Genomic DNA, 21910 nt, shown 5'->3' with positions numbered 1-21910 from the left:
GCGTATATTACAATTTAAGCTAAATTAATTATTTTACAATGTGCTTAAAATATCTGGTAAACTTTAACGTTATTATTTGTATTTAATGTGAAGAATTTTTGCATAATTATATTTATTAACCCTAAAATGACATGTAAAGAAATCTCATAAGAAATGCAGTTACAGAAAACACCAGTGTTTTTCTACAGAATTAAATAAATGTAATTTTATTAGCAATTTAATTCATTTTAGATAATTTTTATAAATATAAAATCAATGATTGTTGCAAATGGGCTATAATCATAGGGAGTTGTTTGGAAACAATATCCACATTTTCTTCAAAGTCAGTATAACAAACTTGTGTTATCTTTACTTTCACTGTCACTTAACTTTTTATCAAAATTTGGGTTTGCACATATATGAGTTAGATAGAAAATATTAACAATTATGTTTGTGTAACAGGGTTACCTTCTCACTCCATATTGGTATTTACAAGTAAATGAAAAATGCTGATGAGAGCAGCTGCAATTCAACAGAATATAGTTTGGTCATACCATCTGTAGTTGTGGATTTATGTTTTTGCAGTGGCAGTCATGAAATTCATCATGCTAAAAATTTTGGCTACTGCTCACTGCATTTATCCTGAGTGATGGTGGGACATGTGCATCTTTAGTCTCACAGTGAGTATCAACCAAGTAGGATGGCTTACTTTTATGTGTTTGTGTGTGGTGAATATTCATTGCATCTCTTGTTCTTAATTATATAACACAATTTTGATACAGTATTTTCAGAAATATGGATCTGATAATGCTACTCATTACTGTTTCTTTTTTCTGTTGTAGATAATTTGGAATAGGCATAATATATAATTGACTATATATTGAATTTAGCAAATTTTATATTTAAATTTGAAACTACATATTCTCTGCACACAAAGCTAGAACTACTTAAAATCAGTAACACAAAAACCTTTCACACTTTGTTTCTAGTAATTAAAGAAAACATTTGTACTTAGTGATTTAATTGCTAGAAACAAAGTGTGAAAGGTTTTTGTGTTACTGATTTGAAACTAGTCGACTCCACATAAGTCGACACCCCAAGGGGAAGTGGAAATGCGTCGAGTTCTCCGACGTGATGACTAAAGCAAAGTTGGAAAAAAAAACCAAAAAAATACAATTAGGGAAATACAGAAGTGCATTATACAGTAGTATAGGCTTACAATACATTGTGTCCTCCATTTACAATTACTCTGTAGATGAAAAACTGAAAAATTCATTTAGTGTTGTTTGTTTTGAGCACTTAACTGTCTCAACTTTCATTTTCAATGATCACGAACACCTTGAAAACATCATCTTTGCAATTGCCAATTGTTGGCAAGTAACGTCTAAGGATTCTTAATGCCTCTAGCATGAGAAAATGAAAAATTGGATTCTGGTGTGACATTGATGTAGATTGTATATTTTCCTTTTGTTTATCTGTTATTATTTGATACATAAAAATACATAAAATGTTAAGGCATTTTTATTAATATGTATATATATTATTAATAATAATAATATATTATTATATTATTAAATATATTAATTATATATCAATAAATAAATCGACTCCCTTCCTGAAAAAAAATGAGTTTGCACCACACGTGCGGAGTGAATTCATTTTTTCAGGAGGGGTAACGACTTATTGGAGTGTGGGACAGCAAAAGTATGTCGACTTATCCAGTAGTGACGAGTTAAACGGTGTCGAGTAAACCGGAGTTTTTTAACATTAAAGCCTATGTAAGTTGGCCTGGACCACAGAAAAGTGACTACTTAACCGATGGTGTCGAGTTATGCGGAGCCAACTGTATTTTATAAATACTGAAAATAACATAAAATACTGACACATTTATACACTTATAATGATGTAATGCACTAATATACTAGCAACTATTATGAATTAATTCAGACAGAATATTGTATTGTTTTGCAAAAATCATTAATCATTATTAGTGATTTTTGTCAGTTTACATTTGCCTTTTCTCAACCTAAATTAATTCAAATTATATTACTAAAATCATTTGGTATATTTGTTCTACAATTAATGATATAAAAATAAATACTACTGTAGTAAATTTAGTATATTTATTATGAAGAAATAAACTTCAAGTGTAGAAATATACATTTAGATTTATTGAGAATTTTAAAGTTCAAGAAGAAAAAAGATAGTCCTTTTTGAAAAATTTTAAATCTTTTCAAAACTGAAAAGGAATTTTATGTAACACTGTTGAATTAATTAGGGAAATTGTTTATTAGTCAAAGATTTAGGCAATCCTTTCTATGTACTTGCAACTGTAGCAAGAAATGGTGAATCTGCTCTCGAATTAAAAGGATGGAAAAAGGTCTTTTTCACTCTCTTATTTTAGTAGTACAGATGACCTTGTGTAAGCTTATAGGTATCAGATATTACACAGGTCTTTGTTAGAGTGTTATGATTGCATGGAAATTTCTCCCTGATTTTTGATGATAAGTAAAATTCATTTTTATAATATCTGAATCTGGATATCAGTCAATATTTTTATTTGTGTCTGAATTAAAAAGAACAGTCAATTGACAATGTTGTTCAATTATTACAGTTGCTATAGGTAATGTTTTAGAGCAGTGATTCTCAAAGTGGGGGTTGCGACCCCCAAGGGGGTCGTGAAAAATATTTGGGGGGTCGCTGAAAAATTGATGCCAGATCAATTTTTTCAAATATTTTATAAATTTACTATGGATTCATGTTTAGAAATAATAGAAATAAAAAATATATAAAATAATTTTTACTTAAATAAATTGCACATATAAATAATAAAAATAATATAAATATTTAAATACGAGCCTAACCCCCTCCCTCGGGATGTTTTTTGACACACACTTATTCTTCGGGGGTCCTTTGAAATTTTTTAGTGCATAAGGGGGGTCGTGGTCCAAAAAGTTTGAGAAACACTGTTTTAGAGGACAGTCATTTGAAATTTTAGGTTTTTCCAGATTTCTTATGCATTTCGCTTAGGTTTCATCAAGCCTATGTTCTGTTCTTTTTTAAGTGTGTGATGAAGATCACATTTTAAATTTAGCATATACAGTAGAGCATCAATTATCTGACTCCCGATTAACCGACTTATCGGTTAACCGACCGCGTTCTAGTCGGCAAATTCAAATGTCCGCTAGTGATGTGGCGCTACAATATTTGGTTATGTCTTGGCTACTTTAATATTATTTTTGTTAAATTTTTGCATGTTTTAGCTGGCAACACTGGCTCGACCATGAAAGGGAGGCTAGTATTTAAACCAGGCCTAATACACTATACTAATGTATTTTTTCATACTTTTCGGTTATCCAATTTTTCAGTTATCCAACCATTTTATTCAAATAATAGCCATGACTATTATTCCAAACTGCATGTTTTTCAGGACTTAAATCCTATCAAATACTTTTTCCTACTTTTTCCAAATTTTATACAATGAAAGAATACATGTTTCCAAGTTTCATACACTTGCATACTACAGTTACTAAAAATTATCTCAGAAGCTATTATTAGTGTACTAATATACATCAAAATATAATTTTGACCACATTTATGTCCATAAACAAATAATCCTCACACATAAAAGTTGTTTTAATACTACAGTATAATTGAAAATGCTTGTTCTTTTCCAACAAAACCAATCTTCTTTGTATGCTTTTAAAGCAAATTATACTTTAAATGGCAACTGGTATCTTATAATGTGTTATTTTCTTTACAGCAGTAATAAGATAATAATTTAAAAATACACTATTATATATTGTACATTTTACATAATTTATTTTCTGCTTGTTAAATAACTAAATACATTATATAGCTACCATAGTTTATTGCAGCAGTTCTCAACCTTTTATGTCTCATGGTCCCCCCTCAGAGGTTTACTCGGCTCTGTGGTCCCCTCATTCAGAAAGTTACATTTTTACTGAACAGTAAGTATTGTAAACTTGGAAGTGTTAACTAGAAGATAATAAAATTGAAAACGTTTATTTTCAAGACAATAAATACAGTTTTCTTTCTTGAGGAAAATTCTTTCATTTAAAATAAAATCACATTTTTGTAGAACTTAAAGCAAAAAGCTAAAAAACCAAAAAATTGATAATTCAAAACTATCATGTATGTGAAATTTTTTCCTAAGTTTTAAAAACTGTATTGTGTATTATTAAAATAAATTTAATTTTAAAATAGTTTAAATTCGAAATATATGTCTTAGTGTTGAATTAAGACTTTTAGTGTGACATTGCAGCTGTTGAGACTGTTGAAAGTTCATAAAACATAACTGAAGATCTTTCCTGTACTCAATATCCAATCTGTTTTTAGTTTTTGATGTCAGATGAATGACTACTAAAACCCAATTCAACCAAATAGGAACTTGGAAAAGTTATAAAGTATTTTTTTGCCTCGTACTAAAGCCAAGAGAATTTATTTTGAATTTCTGTACAACCCGAAAATTATCTCGGTTGTTCCCGAATCTTGCTTGAAGTGCCGAATCATTCTGCAGATCCACATTTAGCCACATTTACTCCAAGTGGATCCACTGGCCATTCTGGGACTTTCATTTCTAATGGTTTACTTTAGTTTCATTTCATCTTACAAATTTTCTTGCCCCAGCTATGCTTTCCTTGTTGTTGGATTTTCAATTAGGATCCTTGTCATGTGATGATTACTGTTAATTTGTGTAAAATACAAAATAAAATTTAATATTCTACTTTGTGAATTAGTATGATCCTTAATAGTTCTGATGGTCTTTTGGTAGTTCCTGTGGCTCCCCAATCTTTCACAAGTTTTCTATGGCCTACTGTCGAGAACCACTGGTTTATGGTACTTATTGTATTCATTTTACATTGTTTCCCTAAGTTTTCAGAAATCTTGGAATAGTAGACATGACTATTATTCAAGGGTGGTAATCATTTCAAGCTTTAACAGCAAGATGTAGTTATTCAAAAAAAAAAACTGGCATATACATATACTTTATTTTTTAGAAAAATTCAGAAAATTTTCTGAAATATCTTAATTTATTAGTATATTAATAATAATAGTTTAGTGTAATTTAATGAGCACAAATTGAGAAAATAAATTGCCAACTTGCATAGTGAAAACGATGATGGTCATTTGTGTTAATTATTGTAAGGGAAAATTTGCGTCTGCGTTGATGAACCGTCGTCATAATGTTTTATTAATGGAATCCAGCATATTATTTTTTGAATTTTGACATTGCTTATTGATAAAAATTTCTGATTTTTTGATTATTTTTATAATCTTTAAGTTTCAATTTTGTTTTATTTTTAAAAAATAAAAATATGTGAAATAGGTATTAAAATATATAAATTAATTAACAAATAAATTTTTATTACTGATGAATGTTTTATATAAATTTCAATATAATACAAATATAATTTTTATATTTAATCAGATAAAAGGAGCTATCAAGAACATACAAAATCATATTATAAAAAAGGAAAATATATTGAAATCAACATTAATAAATGTGAAAACCCTTCATATTACATTATTGGTATTTCATATATCCAATAATGAGGAACTTGAAAGGTATTATTATTATTATTATTATTTAGGAATTTTATACTTTAGAAAATACTTTATACTTTAGAAAATAATTTTTATTTAAATTACAACTTTCATGCCCAAGTAAATTATTAGTCAGAAGCAAATGAAAGATAATTGCTTTCTGTTTTTGGTAGTTTGAAAGAAAATTCTGTTGGAATTTTTCAAGAGACCCAATAAAATTAATACCATGCCATTTATATACATACTGTATATAAATGCAATAAATGGAGTAACAAAACTTTGTGCCAATATTTTAGGGATAGATTGTAGTGTCAAAAATAAGTATAAAATTCCTTATTAACATTTTGTAAAATTTTGCTTCATTTTTAAGATCTAGCCTGCCAAAAGCAAAGTTCAAATTCTTTGCAAAGGTATTAACATTTGTCAACTTTTTAAAATACTTTTGTACTTTTTTATTCTTCTGTCATTGGGTTGAGATAAGTAAATGTTGCCCAAATAAGTCCTACTATTGTTTAAAAATCAATTTCTTTAAAAAAGTTCTTTCTTTTTTAAAAAATAATTGATGAAACTTCACAGTTAAGAATGATAAGTTCAACCATTGTTATTTTATCTGGACCGCATTTCATCAGAGACAAAGACTACTGGGTTTTATCTTCGTTATTCTTTATTTTACTATGCATTTCAGGTGCAATCTTTTGGTCTAACTTGCACCCCTCATCAGGTGTTACATTTCTACAAGTGGTAGAAAATTCATTTATTACATTAATTATTGTAGTGGAATTTTACAAGTTACACAAAGTTATTACAATTTTTTTACATGTTACAAGAAGTTATTACAAATTATATTATTATTAACATTATAGTGAACTAACCTTTTTTTATATTTAGACATTCTGTTATGAGGTGTTGATGTTTTGTCCCCTACTATAATAAATGTAAACAAAGCATTATCCACTAAGATTTTGCAGTATCTGTCTTCTTCTTTACAATAAAAAAAAATAGTTAGGATGATTTTTTTCAATATAAATGTACTCTAACATATATTTATAGTGGATATCACTAGTTCACATATAGGAGGATATCACTGTTTCCTTATATACATTATAAGGAAACAGTGATATCCTTTTGATGGAAGGTTTAAAAATTGGTTTACAATATGAGATTTCAGAATGCCTGATCTTGAAAATGAAGTGGAATTTGAAAAATGTTTGAGAGTATTTTCAGCTTATTTTTGACTGTAGATTCTCTTTCTAACATATTGGCATGGAGTTTCATTACATCCTATATAATATTTAATACATTAAAAGAAATATTGAAAAATTGAGAAAATTCCATAAAACATATTTGTTTATATTATATTTAGTTTTATTATGACATTCGTAAATAATTTAATTGTGATAAATAAATAAATTTGAGAAATACTAAGGAATGAAAAAGTGAATACAATTATTAAAACTTTTTTGTCTAGTTTACTATACTATACCATGTGCATTTGTTTTGACCAATGGGTAAGAAATAGAGGGGGTAGGCAGCATGCAGGAGGAAATTGATATGATTTGTCAACTGTTCAATATCAGCAAGTTGAGTTTATCCTCTGTTGGAATGGAGCATGCATTGTTGCAGTCAAGAGTTCTATGTATTCCACAAGCCACTATGCACTTTGTTTCGTCTTATTCTGCCTCTCCTTAGTAAAAATTTACATATCACAGAAACATACTTTCTTTATTAAATAATTTTATAATCCTTACAATTTAAAATGGCATCAACTGTTACAGAAGTTAAAAGAAAGTGTGTGAACTTAAATGTGGCATAGAAATTAGATTTAATTAAAACTGTAAACTTCACAGACTGTTTTTGCTATCCATAAATAATAGCCAAATTGCTCCAAAGTTTTCTTTCAAATACAAATATTGGTTGCTCCAAATGTGGTTTTACCGACACATTATTTTTTGATCTTCACCAATTTGTTCTTTATGATAATTTCATAAAGTTATATTCTATATTGTAATAAAGCTACTTTTGCATTACAATTATTTTTATTTGAATTTAAAGAGTAAAAAATGGTAAAAAAATTCCTTAGTAATATTCAATTTTCAGGACTTTCAACATTAATGAACATCTGTTTGCTCTTATTCGTCTGTTAACTTTAGGGTTTACTGCATAATCAAATCTCACTTTATTGCTACCATGTGAGCCGTTGGGGAGGTTGGAGGAAGTCGGACTGCTCCTTCTGGCAACAGGTCGATGACCTACTCTCTTGTCAAGGATGGCTGTTACATTTTGTTACGCGTTACGCGAGTGGAGGAGATCAGTGGAGCCAACGATAAGATGTTGGCAACAGTTGAGTAAAGACACCAATTTTAACAACGAAACAAGATTTATTGAAATCAAAAAATTTAAGCTACAATTCTAACTCTCAATTACGTGTAGGGGGAGTCTGAGAGAGTTTACAGAAATCATTTTCATACCTCTTAAAAATCTCTGAGGAAACTTTTGATGCAGTTCCAGGATAAGGCACTTGGTATCCACAAGGCACTAGGTCAATTATTCATGACTGCGATGAACAATTATTTTGTGGCTCGTCCACAAGCACACTTGATTGGCGGATCAAAAGAGACTCCCCTGATCAGGGGGGAAAGAAGCGGGTTTTATAGTTTTGCGGTGGGAAATTATGTCACAAGACTGATTGTTTAGAGGTTAAAGTTGTCATCAGAATTAAAACAATTGACAGAATTGGACGGTAAGTGTAAACTTTGCGTCTTTACCACGTGAGAGTGTTTTTTTTTAATAGGAAGGGATATTAAATTTCCACGAACTTCGTGGTCTGTTTTTTATGAGTCACAAGATTAATTAATTTAGAAAATTAGATAAAAATTCAAATTTCACAGTTTACTTCTGAAACTGGTAGTAAACTGAAGTATCATAAACAATAAGAATTATACACATGCTTCCTTACTTACAAACAAATTAGCTTCCTGAGGTTTTGTCATAAGTTGAAATGTTTGTTCAGTGTACTTAATAGAATACATTACATTCATTTGTACCTGCTCACTGCTGTTTAGTAGCAGTTGTTTCAAATGCACTTAGTTTTATGATGTCAAGTTTAGTTTCCATGGTAATAGAGGCACACTTCTAGCATTTATCTCCACTGTTAGATTTTCTATTACATTTTGGATGCATTTTTGAAGTGTTAATTGTAAAAGTTTATAAAAATTGCAAACAATAGCAATAAACATTGTTGCTCCAATATTATCAACTTCAACACCACATCACTAGCAGTAATGAACTTCAGAATTTGTGAAAAAATGAAAAATGACAATATGTAATAGAAATAAATCCACATAAATAATAAATAATTAATTACTGGACAAAGACCGACTTCAATGCCACCTAACAAGTGTCAAGAGAACTTCAGAATTTGCATGAAATATAAATTTAGACATGGTCAAATTGTTTGAAAGTCATGAATGTTCAACTTATGAACTTTCAAAGTAGGGGAGCTCCCGTACTGTATAGTAATGACTTGTGGTCTATGCATGATTTTCAGTTTAAAGGTACCAAATTGGTAATGTGATTGATAATAACTGTCATTTGCAATGCAAAATCATAATTATCTTAACTAACATATATTGAAGAGTTCTGTATTTAATAGTTATGGAAAAAATTCATTTGTATTCATTGGTACATTACAAAGTTAATGCTATTTAAGACAGTGCTGTATTTAGATTTACTTGTATTTTGAACATTAATAATGTTTTGGTTATTTGGTAATGTGATGTTTTTTTTTAAATTTGCAAATTCTATAATAGTAAAAAATAAAATTTGAAAATAAACAATTATTATTTTCATATTGTAATGTATTTTGTTTGTATTGAAAGAATTTAAATGATATTTGTAAATTATTCATGTCTGATAATTTATCATTATTTGAAATTATTTATTATAAAGACAATATACTATAAGGTTATTTTAAAATATTTGATAAACACAATTTCACAAAAGAATGTTGGTAAATCTTTTGTAATCTGTAAATATAAATCTTAAAATTGTAAATTATAAATGTTTTAAAATATGAATATATAGGATACATAAAAAATGTTACTTCATATTTTTAGGGCTTGCACTGCTCTCTCCAATGCATTTGAGGTATTGAAAGATGATCTATCAATAAATCCTCTTGAATTAACTTTTGAAGGCATAGATCATTTTAACAATAAGGTAAGAATATTAATTAAAATTGTTAATAATAATAACAACAGTACTAATTAACACGTTAACTGTCATCTGATACGCCAGCCATCGTACTAGTTAGGGCCACACAGAGCCATCAGATGCACCGGCCATCTGACCAACTAAAGCCACACAGAGGCATCCAACTGCCGGTTGTTGCCCGACATTGCCATAACCAATGTAGTTTCACTCAAGGTTAAATTATCTTGGCTTTGTAAGATGACGTTTTACATCCTAGTGGTGGCCTCTCGCGGACATCTATGAAGTTGGTTTCTGGGGTGGTTCGACGGTCGGCAGTCGAACCACCCCATGAGGCTCGTGAAGTGGTTCCGTGGTCGGCGGTCAAACCACTTCATCTGATAGTGTTTTTTTAAAATAGTGAATAGTTAGAAAAAGGAAAAAATATCGAAAACTAGTTTAATTATTCTCTTTTGTTACGTATAACGTAATTAATATTAAATATCCTGTGGTCTTATAGTCTCCAATTTGAGGCCATATGACGGCCGGTCATCGTTGATATATTTTTTTTATCTTCACTCTACCAGCTGTTATATAATGACCCTTCTATTTATATCATAATAAAACATTAAATATCAAATTTTCTCATTGTGGCCTGAAAAAACGGAAAATATCATATTACAGGTGGCAGTTAATGTGTTAAAAGCTATTATTATTATTTATTTATTAATGACACTGTGGCCATAAACTTTTTTCAAGCATCTAAACAAAATACAAATACACCATAACAAACACAAGAAAAAATTTGTTTTTATTATTAAAAATAAAACAACATACAAAATTAAACATAATTTGAAGTTTTGATAGCATCTTTAAATTGTAGGTTTTCAAATTTTTGTATTCTTCTTTTAGAGAGCATTCCAATTAAATATCATTTGGTAGATCAGTATGGTTTGACCAAAACAGCATTTGGATGTTGGCGGTAGCAGGTTATTTTTCCATCTGTAGTTGTATTTAGAAGGTCGGTAGTGTTTTTCTAGCAGGTTACTAATAAAAGATTCTTTCTTGCAAAGTTTAATTTAAAACTATCTAGAACAACTTGTTTTTTATATAATACATATACTTTGTTGATGTTATCCTGGTTATAATGTAATATAATCATTTTATTATTGTAAATATTTCAAAAGATAACAAAATTTGAAACATTAACTTTCAGAAATACAGTAGAGAGTCATTTATCTGAACACCGGTTATCCGAAATGTGTTATCCGCAACGTCTGTTATCTGAACGCTTTCCAGTCGGACTGTGTCTTGCTGAATCGAACTTTTTTGATACTAGATTTACTTCTAAAGTATAATTTTTATGTTTTTATATTTTTCAATATATTATTTTGTTTGTACAAAATAAAGAAATAATTTTTAACGATACAATAGCCTCGATTATTATTATAAAAATTTTTGTTAGGTTAAAATCGACGAAAATTCAACACGAAGCGACGCAACGGAAAAAATTTCAACATCGGGCAGGTTAATATATTTTTTCATACATAATTGGTTATCCGAACAACCTCAGTCCCCAATTGATTCGGATAATCAACTCTCTACTGTACTTCGAAATTTGAATTTCTGGAATTACTTTGTCAAGATCAAATAAAGTTATAAATAAAAAATTTTTTATATATTGTAATATATAAAATTATCTATAACAATACTCTTTACTACTATTCAATAGATATTGCTAAATACATGCATTTATTTTAAACTTAGTCATTTTTAATAGTTTGTTTCTGTGATGCTATTAGAAAAATTATTTTGAAGTTATTGAATTTAATGGGTAAATTGATAGTTTTCAGATTCAAACTATTAGTTTAGCTATGATGTCAAGGCAATTAATAACAACAATAATATGTCATATTAAATAGAAATAAAGAGGTCAGTTTAAGAGGAGTGTAAGTCTTCAAATGTCTGCTTTTGAGATTAGCAGTGATTTCTAAGGTCCAGATTTTTGGGTGCATTTTTAGAATGGATTGGGTGTTTGTTTGGGTGCTTTTCCCCCCCTTTTTGAGTGCTTTTTCCACCCAAAATGGGGATGCACTGAAGAAAATATTCATATAAATTTATATGAGTATTTTCTTCAGTGCATTTTATTTTTGAAAATCAAAGCAATTTTGTCAACACAAAGCACGTCTTAGAAGTAGACCAAAAGCATTCATTTTATTTTAATTTTTTTTATCATCCTGCTGGGAGGTATACAAGGTTAGCGTGTTTGTTATTTTATTTACTTTCCCAGTTTGTGGAATTGTAGATAGAACATTTAAGCTCATTAATGGATTTTTGATATCCAAGCCTGTAAAATTTCTTTATGATGATGATAACCTTGTGATTTTTTCTAAAAATTTATTTATGAAATATGTCAAATTTTTTGTGAGAAGACAGTGCAATAAGAGTATTTTATTCTGCAGAATTAAATCCAGATGGGTTGTAGAGAAGTTTACATGAATCCAAACTCCATTCATTGCTGTTTTTTTTTTATTTGGAAAGTATTGTTGTATGTGTTCTGTAGAAATGTTGATAAGACCACTATTCACACCCACACTCTTTGGAAAAATAATCACAGAGAATGAGACATGGATCTCTATGTTCAATCCAGAAATGAAACTGCAGTAACAACATGCAGGATTGCTTCCAAAAAATTTCAAATTGCGATGTCTGCCAAAAAGTTCTCTAAGTGATTTTTCTGGAACGAGAGCGATGTTATCCTTTACTTTGCTGTTCCAAAGGGCATTATCATCAATGGCAAAGTTTACAAAGACATTCTAAAGAAATAGTTATTGCCTTCTATTGCAGAAAAGTAATTTGAATTGATGGAAAATTCCATCTTCCATTAAGATAATGTTGTACCACACAAAGCAAGAATTGCCACAGAATTTCTGATCGAACAGAATTTTGAGACCATTAGACACCTTCCGTATTGACCTGATCTTGCTTCTAGTGACTTTTGGTTATTTGACTGATTGAAACTTGGTTTTCAAAGAAAAAAATTCTCATGAAGATGAAGTTTGGGTTTTGCCATTTACTAGTCCCTAAAACATAGGCAGAAACTTCTTAATGGGTTTTACTGTATATGAGGTTTTCCCATATAAGAAGTCCAGTTTTTCTGGTCCTGGTATTTACACCATATGATGTGAGTTAAAATTTTTCACATAAGTTTCTGCTTAACAAGTTTTCCCATATATGAAATTCCAAAATATTGGTCACATCAATGATACCCACATAAGTTTATGATAGAGACAAATTGTAATTTTTTTCCTCACCATAACTTTGTCACTTATATAAAAACAGTAAACTTTTATTAAAGTAACTCCAGCTGTTCACCATATTATATGTCAAATACCTACACACCTGACGTGGTAATTTTGCTGGGGTCTTATTGTTTTGATCATATTCCATATCTGATGCTGCTCATTAACTATTGACATGTCATATTGACACCAGTCACTTACATTACACTGACTACAGCAGGTGATTATTAGAATAGTTATAGAATATGTTTATGATATATTACCTTGATATTGAAATAAAATTGATTATACAGATAAATTATTTTTTTACAATTCCTGCATAAGAGGTTTACCTTCTTAAGTTTTTAAAGGTCTTTTCAAAAACTTCTTAACAGGGTTCTACTGTGCCTGAATAATCCAACAAAACAAATTAAGGCAAGTGGATTGTATGCAGGCAACTGTGCTTAGACGAAAAAAAGAGACTTGGTAGAAAAAGTATGCAAGTCTTGATAGACTTGTGCAAATAAATTATTTCGAGAATTTTCTGTGTTACTTTTGGACTGCATCTCATGAATGTCTATCATTACAAATCATTTATTTAACTTATTTTTTCATATTTTTAATGATTCAAAATAATAATCTATAAATATAATTGTTTTTTTAAAAAATACTTTAGGTAATATTCATAAAAATTGCTGATGATGCATTAGAGAGATTGACATATGTTGCAGAAGAAGTTATAAAATCATTTGAATCCTGTGATATTGATATTACTGATAAGAAAAAATTTGCTCCCCATCTAACAATTTTAAAATTATCAAAAGATTCTAGATTATGGAAAAAGGTAAAATAATGTTCATTAATTCTTATTATAATTATTTATAACTCAGTAATTTTAGTTTTATGTATTGCTTTACAATTGCTTAATTAGTGTTAAAATCAGTAAAAGCATTGCATATTTTTTGAATAATTTATAAGTATTTTTTGGATAGTTTTACAAAAGTAACTAGTACTGTTTACATCTAAGAAATATAGCCCATTATTCAAAATCATCAGTTTGAGTGCTTGCATATAAGTAACTAGTATTAAAACTGATCATAATCAGTATATATCATATAAAGCATATAGTAAATTTAATTTTAAATAGTAGGAAAATGTAAATGCTTGTCATAGAGCTGCTCAAATCTTGAGCAAAGATTCATAGAAAATGCCACAAATGTAGAAAGCACAGCCAGAACTATTTACCAAATTATTTTAATGCCAGTAATACCAAGAAATAAATATACATTTCATTTGTGGTTGCTAAAATTGGAAAGTTAAGGTGCTCCCCAGTTTTTTTATTTGCAGAGAGGACTGTTTCAAAATATCATAAGATGGTTTTCTATTAAGTTTATGATCGATTTCCTAGAATACCTAAAAGTTTATGATCATTTGCAGTGGTGTTAGTTTACCCTTTCTCTTTTTTATCATTGAGCACTTTTTTGATGCCTTTTCCCCCTTTTATTCCACTTAAATTGGGTATTTTGTACATTTTGTTATATATAAATCTGAAATGAACTCTATTCAATGTTTTCCATGGTTATCTCAAATAATTTTCTCCCAAAACCTCTATGTCACAAATTATGAAATTATGGATTGAATTGTTGATTAAAAATTCAAAGGTTAGAGCATTTTGATAGCATAAATTGCAATTGAGAAACATCTTGCAATACAGTACATAATGTAGTTGCAATTAATGCTGCTTTTTTCTGATTGACTTGCTTCATATTGGTTGAAGAAAGTCAGGTATCAGAAACTGTTGACAAACTATTTTTGTTAAAGTATGTCAATAATGTTAGATTTATACCTAATACAAGTATGTATTGCACTTGCTATTGTATTAATAACATAGAACAGCAAGTACAGTATTGTGAGGATCTGGGAGTTGCTTTTCCGTAAATTTTAGCAGAAAGCTAAGTTATAAGAAACTTTTCTTTATTCCCATCCGTTTCCCACAGAATTAGAAAATAGATGACGACATGTTGTTTTAACCACTCTACAGTGACTGACGGATATATCCGTCAAGGGTGATCGTGTGGCAGTGGTGAGGGACGGATATATCTGTTAAATTCTTTTGGAGGTATCACCAAAAACTACCACGAAAAAAATTAAAAACGCTTTTCTTTACTAGACATGCTGTTTACAAAATCTTTTTCTGAAATGATGAGAAAAAATGTGTGAAAAAATACTTTAAAAATTTCCCACGTTTATTCTCCACTAATTTGGGGTAGCACTATACCTGACTATCCCACTGTTGAAAGGTTAACAGTAAACAATTGATTAAGAAACTCATGTTAAAGGGGTCTTAAATGCAACAAGTCCCTTCTCCCTCTCATCTATCTGAGAAAGTTTCAAAAGTTAAACAATTTTACGATATGAGGAGGACAACAAGTCAGATTCCCACCACCCTGTTGATGACACATTCAAAGGTGTCATCACTCCAAAATAATAGGTCACCTGATCGAATTCCCACACTTGGTGGGGATATAATGGCCACACACCCGATCTTTGGGGCAATCAGTCCCTAAGGAGTATCTTTGGCTCTGTGCCTAGTGCAAGTGATTTCCAGACTGTCTCCCCAGTTTCCCTGGATACCTTCCTATTACCAGTCTGGGAGTGTTTTGCCAATGTCCAATGAAACTGTATTGGAAAACTCTGGATCAACATCCCAAGGTATTGTAGTTTGATTTGTAAACTCTCTCTCTCACTTCGGTATAAGTACTTCAGTAATTGATATTGTGCTGATCTTAGAGGTATTATCAAAGACGAATAGTGTAATTGTATATAGCTTAGTGCTGTAGCTTCTATGTACTCCTTGCTTTAGCTCATTAAATTGTTTTATTTGCTAAACGTGTAACCCGCCGCATGATGCAACAAGGTGGGGTCACACAAGTTAGGGTTCAAGTTTAACTAAAAGTACCAGGTCTAGACTTTATGGGAACCAAAAAGAAATATATATATATATAAATTCAAAACACTTAAGTAAAAAAATCCACAATAAATATTTATTAGATTGAACAATAACGATAAATGATTAATTATAATCAAAGTTAGTATAATTTTCAAAAATGTCAACTAGTCAAGTAACAAAAAAAAACAAAGAATAAACAATTGAACAAATGAAAGTCTTATTTTTTATAATAGTACAATCTAAGATCCAATCTCCACTCCAAAAGAAATACTCAACCACGGTATATGTTGCTTACACTTAATTAATCACTTTTTCTTGATGTGTCGCCAACGGTTGTCGTCGATCCGCCTTTTATTCGAAGCTCCGCACTGCCTTAATTTACATTATCTGTGACTGTCCCATGACGTGAACCAAAGTTGTATCTTTGCTTTTTAAATTTTTTCACATGAGGGTTTAGGAGTTTGTCCTTAAATAAAATGATCCCTGAAAAGGAAATAACTAAAAATAATGCCCAAAAACAAAATAATGATCAGACAGTGACTCCTTACAAACGGGCCTTGTGTGGACTCCCAGTGCATAAAGACCCCTATCAACGTACGTATGACCTTGCTGCTTGATTTCACCCTCTAACCAGATATTAAATGTCATCTTTAGACGAGTATAATCATGAGTTAAGACGTGTAAATTTATCCTATGATTATGGGAAATATTTTCTGTTTGTCATTATCACTAGAAACCAATTTTTGACTGTGGGATATCTTGTATTGATAAAAATGCAAGATTATCTGCAGACTGCTCCAAACATACCCTACACAATAGTGCTTTCCACACTGTTGTGTTAGGCACATTTTAATTTGCATGATATTGCATGGGCAGTACTGCTACCTAAGAGGATTTTCTGTTCCACGCTTCACTATTGTAATAATGTCTTCTGTTTTCCATGTCCAATTGATATGTGACCTGTTCTGGTTTCAGTGAAAGTTCAAGTCTCAAAATGCAAAATCATTCTTCCAAGAATCCCAATAATTATAGGACATTTTTGTAAAATTTTTAAGCACCAAAATTTCTTAATTGCTGAGCTGGCATTATTGGTTCATTGATAGAAGAGTTTATTATGTATCGTAATGCAAATCAGACAAAATCAGCATGACAAACTTTTTCACAATTCTTTAATAAATGAACAGTTGACTCCTTTTATACTTAGAAAATATAGGTATTATGCTGTTAAAATGAAGGAGTTTCACAAATAACCAAAGATAATAGTACAATTAAAGTTTTCTTTGTTCATCTACTAAGATAATGTACAGGTTTGTATATCAGATGCCAGGTAGTCTCAATTTTGGCACGTGACATTTGTAATATTAATTATTAGTACCAGAAACAGATAATCATCGAACCATACCATGCGACAAAATCTATAGGATTGGCAAAAAATCTCAACACTGACCACGTGGTATAACACGTATACAATAACATAAAATAATCTAAAACTAAAACCTGTAACTAGTTATATTACTAAAGAATAGGATAGAGGATAGGACATATTGAGGGAATAGAGAAATGGGTACCCAATGTTCCTTATCTGGATTCTTAATGTGGTCATTTGTGCGTGGATCTTTCTTTGTCACTTCAGAATCAATTACTTGGTTCTAATATTTACGTTTTTGTTCCTTAGATTGTTTGATGGCTTCTCAATGGCTCTCTCTTCGGTAGTTTACGTCCCTCGTCTATTCCGCGCGGTGCCAAAACGTGCCGGAATAGCTGACACTCGCATCCATCTCTTCCACGGCTCAAACCCCCAACTGTCTTCCTTCCTTCTCTATTGCCCTCCAGGCTACATACTCTTCTATTGTTTCACAAGGTTCACCATGCCCATATAAGGAAATGAAGTTTGAATAAGGAAATTCCAGAAAGAACAGACAATAGAACAAAAGAGGAAAGCTATGAAAGAGAAATAGAAATAATAAAATATAAAATATGCACATATAACTACAAAATACATAAGGCGCGCAGTCACAATACACATTAGGTAGACAGCAGCACCAAAAATTTAGCTACTAGAGCTAAATTTTGAAGCAAAATTGCACACTTAGGACACTTAATCAAATCTCAACCAAATTTGGTATGTTTATAGTTCTTTCAGCAACTATTACATCAGCTCTGTAATTATGAACACCATATATGTAATATGCAAAAATTTTACTGTTTTTATTATGCTAATTATGTCAAACATTAATTTTTCAGCAAGTTAGTAAAATTTTAAATTTATTAGATAAAATTAAAATATCAATTCATGTGTGTGGAAATAGTTTTAATGCATTTTATTTTCCAATAAAACCAAATTCATTAAATATTTGTGTACAGTTTGTGTGTCGATTGATAATAATTAAAAACTAACTTCTTTAATTAGTAATGGTCAGCTTTAATTTTATTTGCATAAAAGAAGTGAATTATTCATTGAACTCTTTACATTGTACTTTAGGTAGGTAATCTGTTTTTCCTTTTAATAAAAAGGAATCAATATTTTATTTAATTTGCCATTGAATATTATAAATTTTAATGGACTAATTTTACTCTACTCTTATAAATTTTATCAAAGAATCAATATAAAATAACTATTAAATAACAGTAGGATAGTGTAATTTATCATCAGATGGAATGATGAATATTCATTACTATATTCTGCCCATGCCTTCCTACTTTCAGTTGCACCTCTCCTTTAATTTTAATTTCATTTATTGCTAAATTACTATGTAACATGGAATCTTTTATCAGGTACAGGTAACCCCCGTATAACACGGGAGTTATGTTCCAAAAAATCGCCGTGTTATCTGAAACAAAGGACTACAGTAGAGCATCGATTATCCGATCCCCGATCAACCGTCACATCGGTTAACCGACCTCGTTCTAGTCGGCAAATTCAAATGTCCGCTAGTGATGTGGCGCTACAATATTTGACTATGTCTTGGCTACTTTAATATTATTTTTGTTAACTTTTTGCGTGGTTTAGCTGGAAACATGACTGGACCATGAAAGGGAGGCCAGTATTTAAACGAGGCATAATTTTATTTAACGACGCTATTCAACTGCTGTTTTTAAAACGTGTGTGAGATTTAGCGGCAAAAAAAAGAGTGTCAGCTGTGAAGCAAAAGAAAATTTTGGACTTCTTTTTCTAATGTATACTCCTTTATGTAAAATATGTAACCCGAATATATATTTTTTTGTTTTACTGTATATTTTTTAATATGCAGTACAGTACTGTATTTATTTTGTGCAAAATAAAGAAATAATTTTTAACAATACAATAGCGATGGTTAGTACAGTATTTAAAAAAAAATTGTTAGGCTTAATAGCGATATACTATACTAATAATGTATTTATTCATACTTTTCGGTTATCCGTTTTTTCAGTTATCCGACCAACCCCAGTCTCCAATTGAGTCGGATAATCGATGCTCTACTGTAGTATGAAAAGGGGGGTTAGGTTCCAAAAATTGAAAAACATGCTGTTATATTTTCATAATTAAAATAAATATCTTTGTTTAATTTATATTAATATGTATCACTTAAGAAAATTTTAATAATGTTTTCGTCATCATCACTAAGCACTATTAACCGAAAATTTTTAATCTACATAGCCAAAAAAAGAGACACAGTTAAAGTCTTAAAGTATAGTTGTAAAGGTGTGGATCGTCCCTCGAATGAAAAATGTCAGATGAGGTATCTTTTGCACTTAAAAGCTTTTATCATTTTTATTGAACTGTTGTATAGAGATTTCCCTAATTTCAAATTAGATAAAAACCAATAAAAGCGAACTTTATTACATCTCATGTTGTACAAGGGTTTTACCCAATTCTCGAATCATGTTAGAGTGAATCCGTGCTATATGGGGGTTACCTGTACTTGTAATTGATGAATCTTTGTAAGTAGCTTCTGTTCCATCATTTTCATATGATCAAACCTACTTTGTCCTCAGTTCTTTCCTGCAATTTTCTGACCAGTGTCATTTTTTCAGAATTTCATTCTATTGATCATACAACACAAATCTCATTTATACATTTGTCAGATGCAGTGAGTATTTGAGGACATATTTTGTAATTTAATAAAACTCTAATCTAGCAAAAACCAAATACATTTTAATAAAAATATTTGCACATACGCATTATTGAGATTTGGTACAAATCTCAGTAAGCTTTCTTAAAGATGGATTCATAGAATAATCTTATATCTTCAATGTCCGTGCCAATGTAGGACCAGAATCATTGACATGCCTACACCGAATGATCTTCATTTTCAACATCTGGACAATGGCAGTCTTCAGTGAAGTTATGATGATGTTGATTAGTCACCTTTCAATAATGCTTCAAATGTAGTCAATCTTTATATGATTGTAAAGATTGTCTGAAATCAATCTTAAGTTATTGGGCTTTGTGAGAAGATGGTGAGTCTTGTTGAAATATATATATCTTCTTCCATTGCATACTTCATTTATCCAGCATTAACTCTAAGACCTTGTGGAAGGATGTGAGGTGGATGACATGCAGTGGCATGTGGTGACATTTGATGATAGGGAAGCTGTGCTGGCCCTGGATAGAATCATTAGAAGCATTATGTGATATTTTGGTGTGTAGCATCCATGAGCTAAACCACGTGAGGTTGATGCTCTGTAAAATGCATCTGCAAATGCATGTAACCTGGCTGTTTTACGCCATTCAAATATTTTTGCTGTGGAAGCTGTCCCATATTCGACAATATGGCACTTCCGTTGGGAATATGCACATACGAATTTATATTCGAATATACAATAGCAATCTTATCATTGTTTTTCACATCTATAGAAATTTGTAATAAGATACATAATGTGTTATAATTGAATATTAATTTTAAGTAATTCGAAGTACATTAAAATATGAAAACAATTGCGCAATTTGTATTTATATTTTAGAAAGTACAAAAAGAGCAGCGCTTCCACAACTTCCATGGATGGCATGCTACTGCTGACATGATCTTTGTTACTCATCACGCTTAAGTTTCCAGCAATGGTGATGGTTTTATGTGCAGATCCTCAGATCCTTCTAATATCAGCACATTAACTATCTATTTTTCCTGTTAAACTTTATCAATTTGCAGTGCTTAGAAAGTTGGCAGACTTTGATCTAGGTCAATTTCTAAATTGCTATGTTCTGCACATAAAAAGACATGTAGCCATTGCTAGCATATTTCTTCTGTTAGCATTTTATCTGCCATGGTTAGATTTGAAAGAAACAAAGACATTTTAATTGTATAAATAGTGTAAATGTATGGAAGTATAATTTTCAGTTAATGAAAATTATACACTCATATATAATTAAGTTTTCCCTTGCACTCATGTATAAGTGTGTGTATATGTGTGGATTTTCCCTCCATAAAAATATTTTTCTTGGAAGGAATCGGATTGAATTTAAAATATTCTTTCCTCAGGGTATCAAAAAAGTTGAATGTTGTTTATATGATGAATTCAAGGATGAACAGTTTGGAACAGAAATAGTTAAAGGTTTACAGCTATTAGAAATGAAGCGCAAAGATGACACTGGATATTATCATTGCTGTAAAGAATTTTTATTTGGTAAGAAAAATTATTTTCTAAACTTTTAATATTCTATTCTTTTAATATTCTATTCTTTAAGTGCATTTTCTTGTTTAAATACTTAGGACTTGTCATACACCAATGATAATGATGACACTACAATTTAAAAGCCTTATTTTTGTTACTAAGATAATTAATCCTACAGTTTCGTAATATTTCGGTGTACATTTCAAGAGAGACGACAATTCACTCCCTCTTTAGCGTAATATGGCAGATACTATGTACTGGTGAATACTAAAATTACATAAAAATATGTAAAGAAATAAGTTACAGTATATTTTTATGGGTGTTCAAACTAATGCATACCATCACATCCCAA

At 30.2% G+C, this 21910-nt stretch overlaps 1 protein-coding gene across 2 annotated transcripts in view; it reads left to right on the top strand.

Annotated features, from left to right (window-relative positions):
* LOC136983402 (A-kinase anchor protein 7 isoforms delta and gamma-like) overlaps positions 1 to 21910 on the top strand; it is a 55297-nt gene that overhangs the window by 26630 nt on the left and 6757 nt on the right. For both annotated transcript variants that reach the window (XM_067280119.1, XM_067280118.1), the window contains 4 exons: positions 5432 to 5568; positions 9663 to 9765; positions 13693 to 13860; positions 21426 to 21570. In XM_067280119.1, coding sequence (XP_067136220.1) covers positions 5432 to 5568; positions 9663 to 9765; positions 13693 to 13860; positions 21426 to 21570 — 553 coding nt within the window. The remainder of the gene's footprint in view (positions 1 to 5431; positions 5569 to 9662; positions 9766 to 13692; positions 13861 to 21425; positions 21571 to 21910) is intronic.

Source organism: Centruroides vittatus, unplaced genomic scaffold (assembly GCF_030686945.1).
Source record: "Centruroides vittatus isolate TY-2023 unplaced genomic scaffold, ASM3068694v2 contig_882, whole genome shotgun sequence".
In the NCBI taxonomy this organism is placed as follows: Eukaryota; Metazoa; Arthropoda; class Arachnida; order Scorpiones; family Buthidae; genus Centruroides; species Centruroides vittatus.
This window is presented reverse-complemented; position numbering and strand designations above follow the sequence as displayed.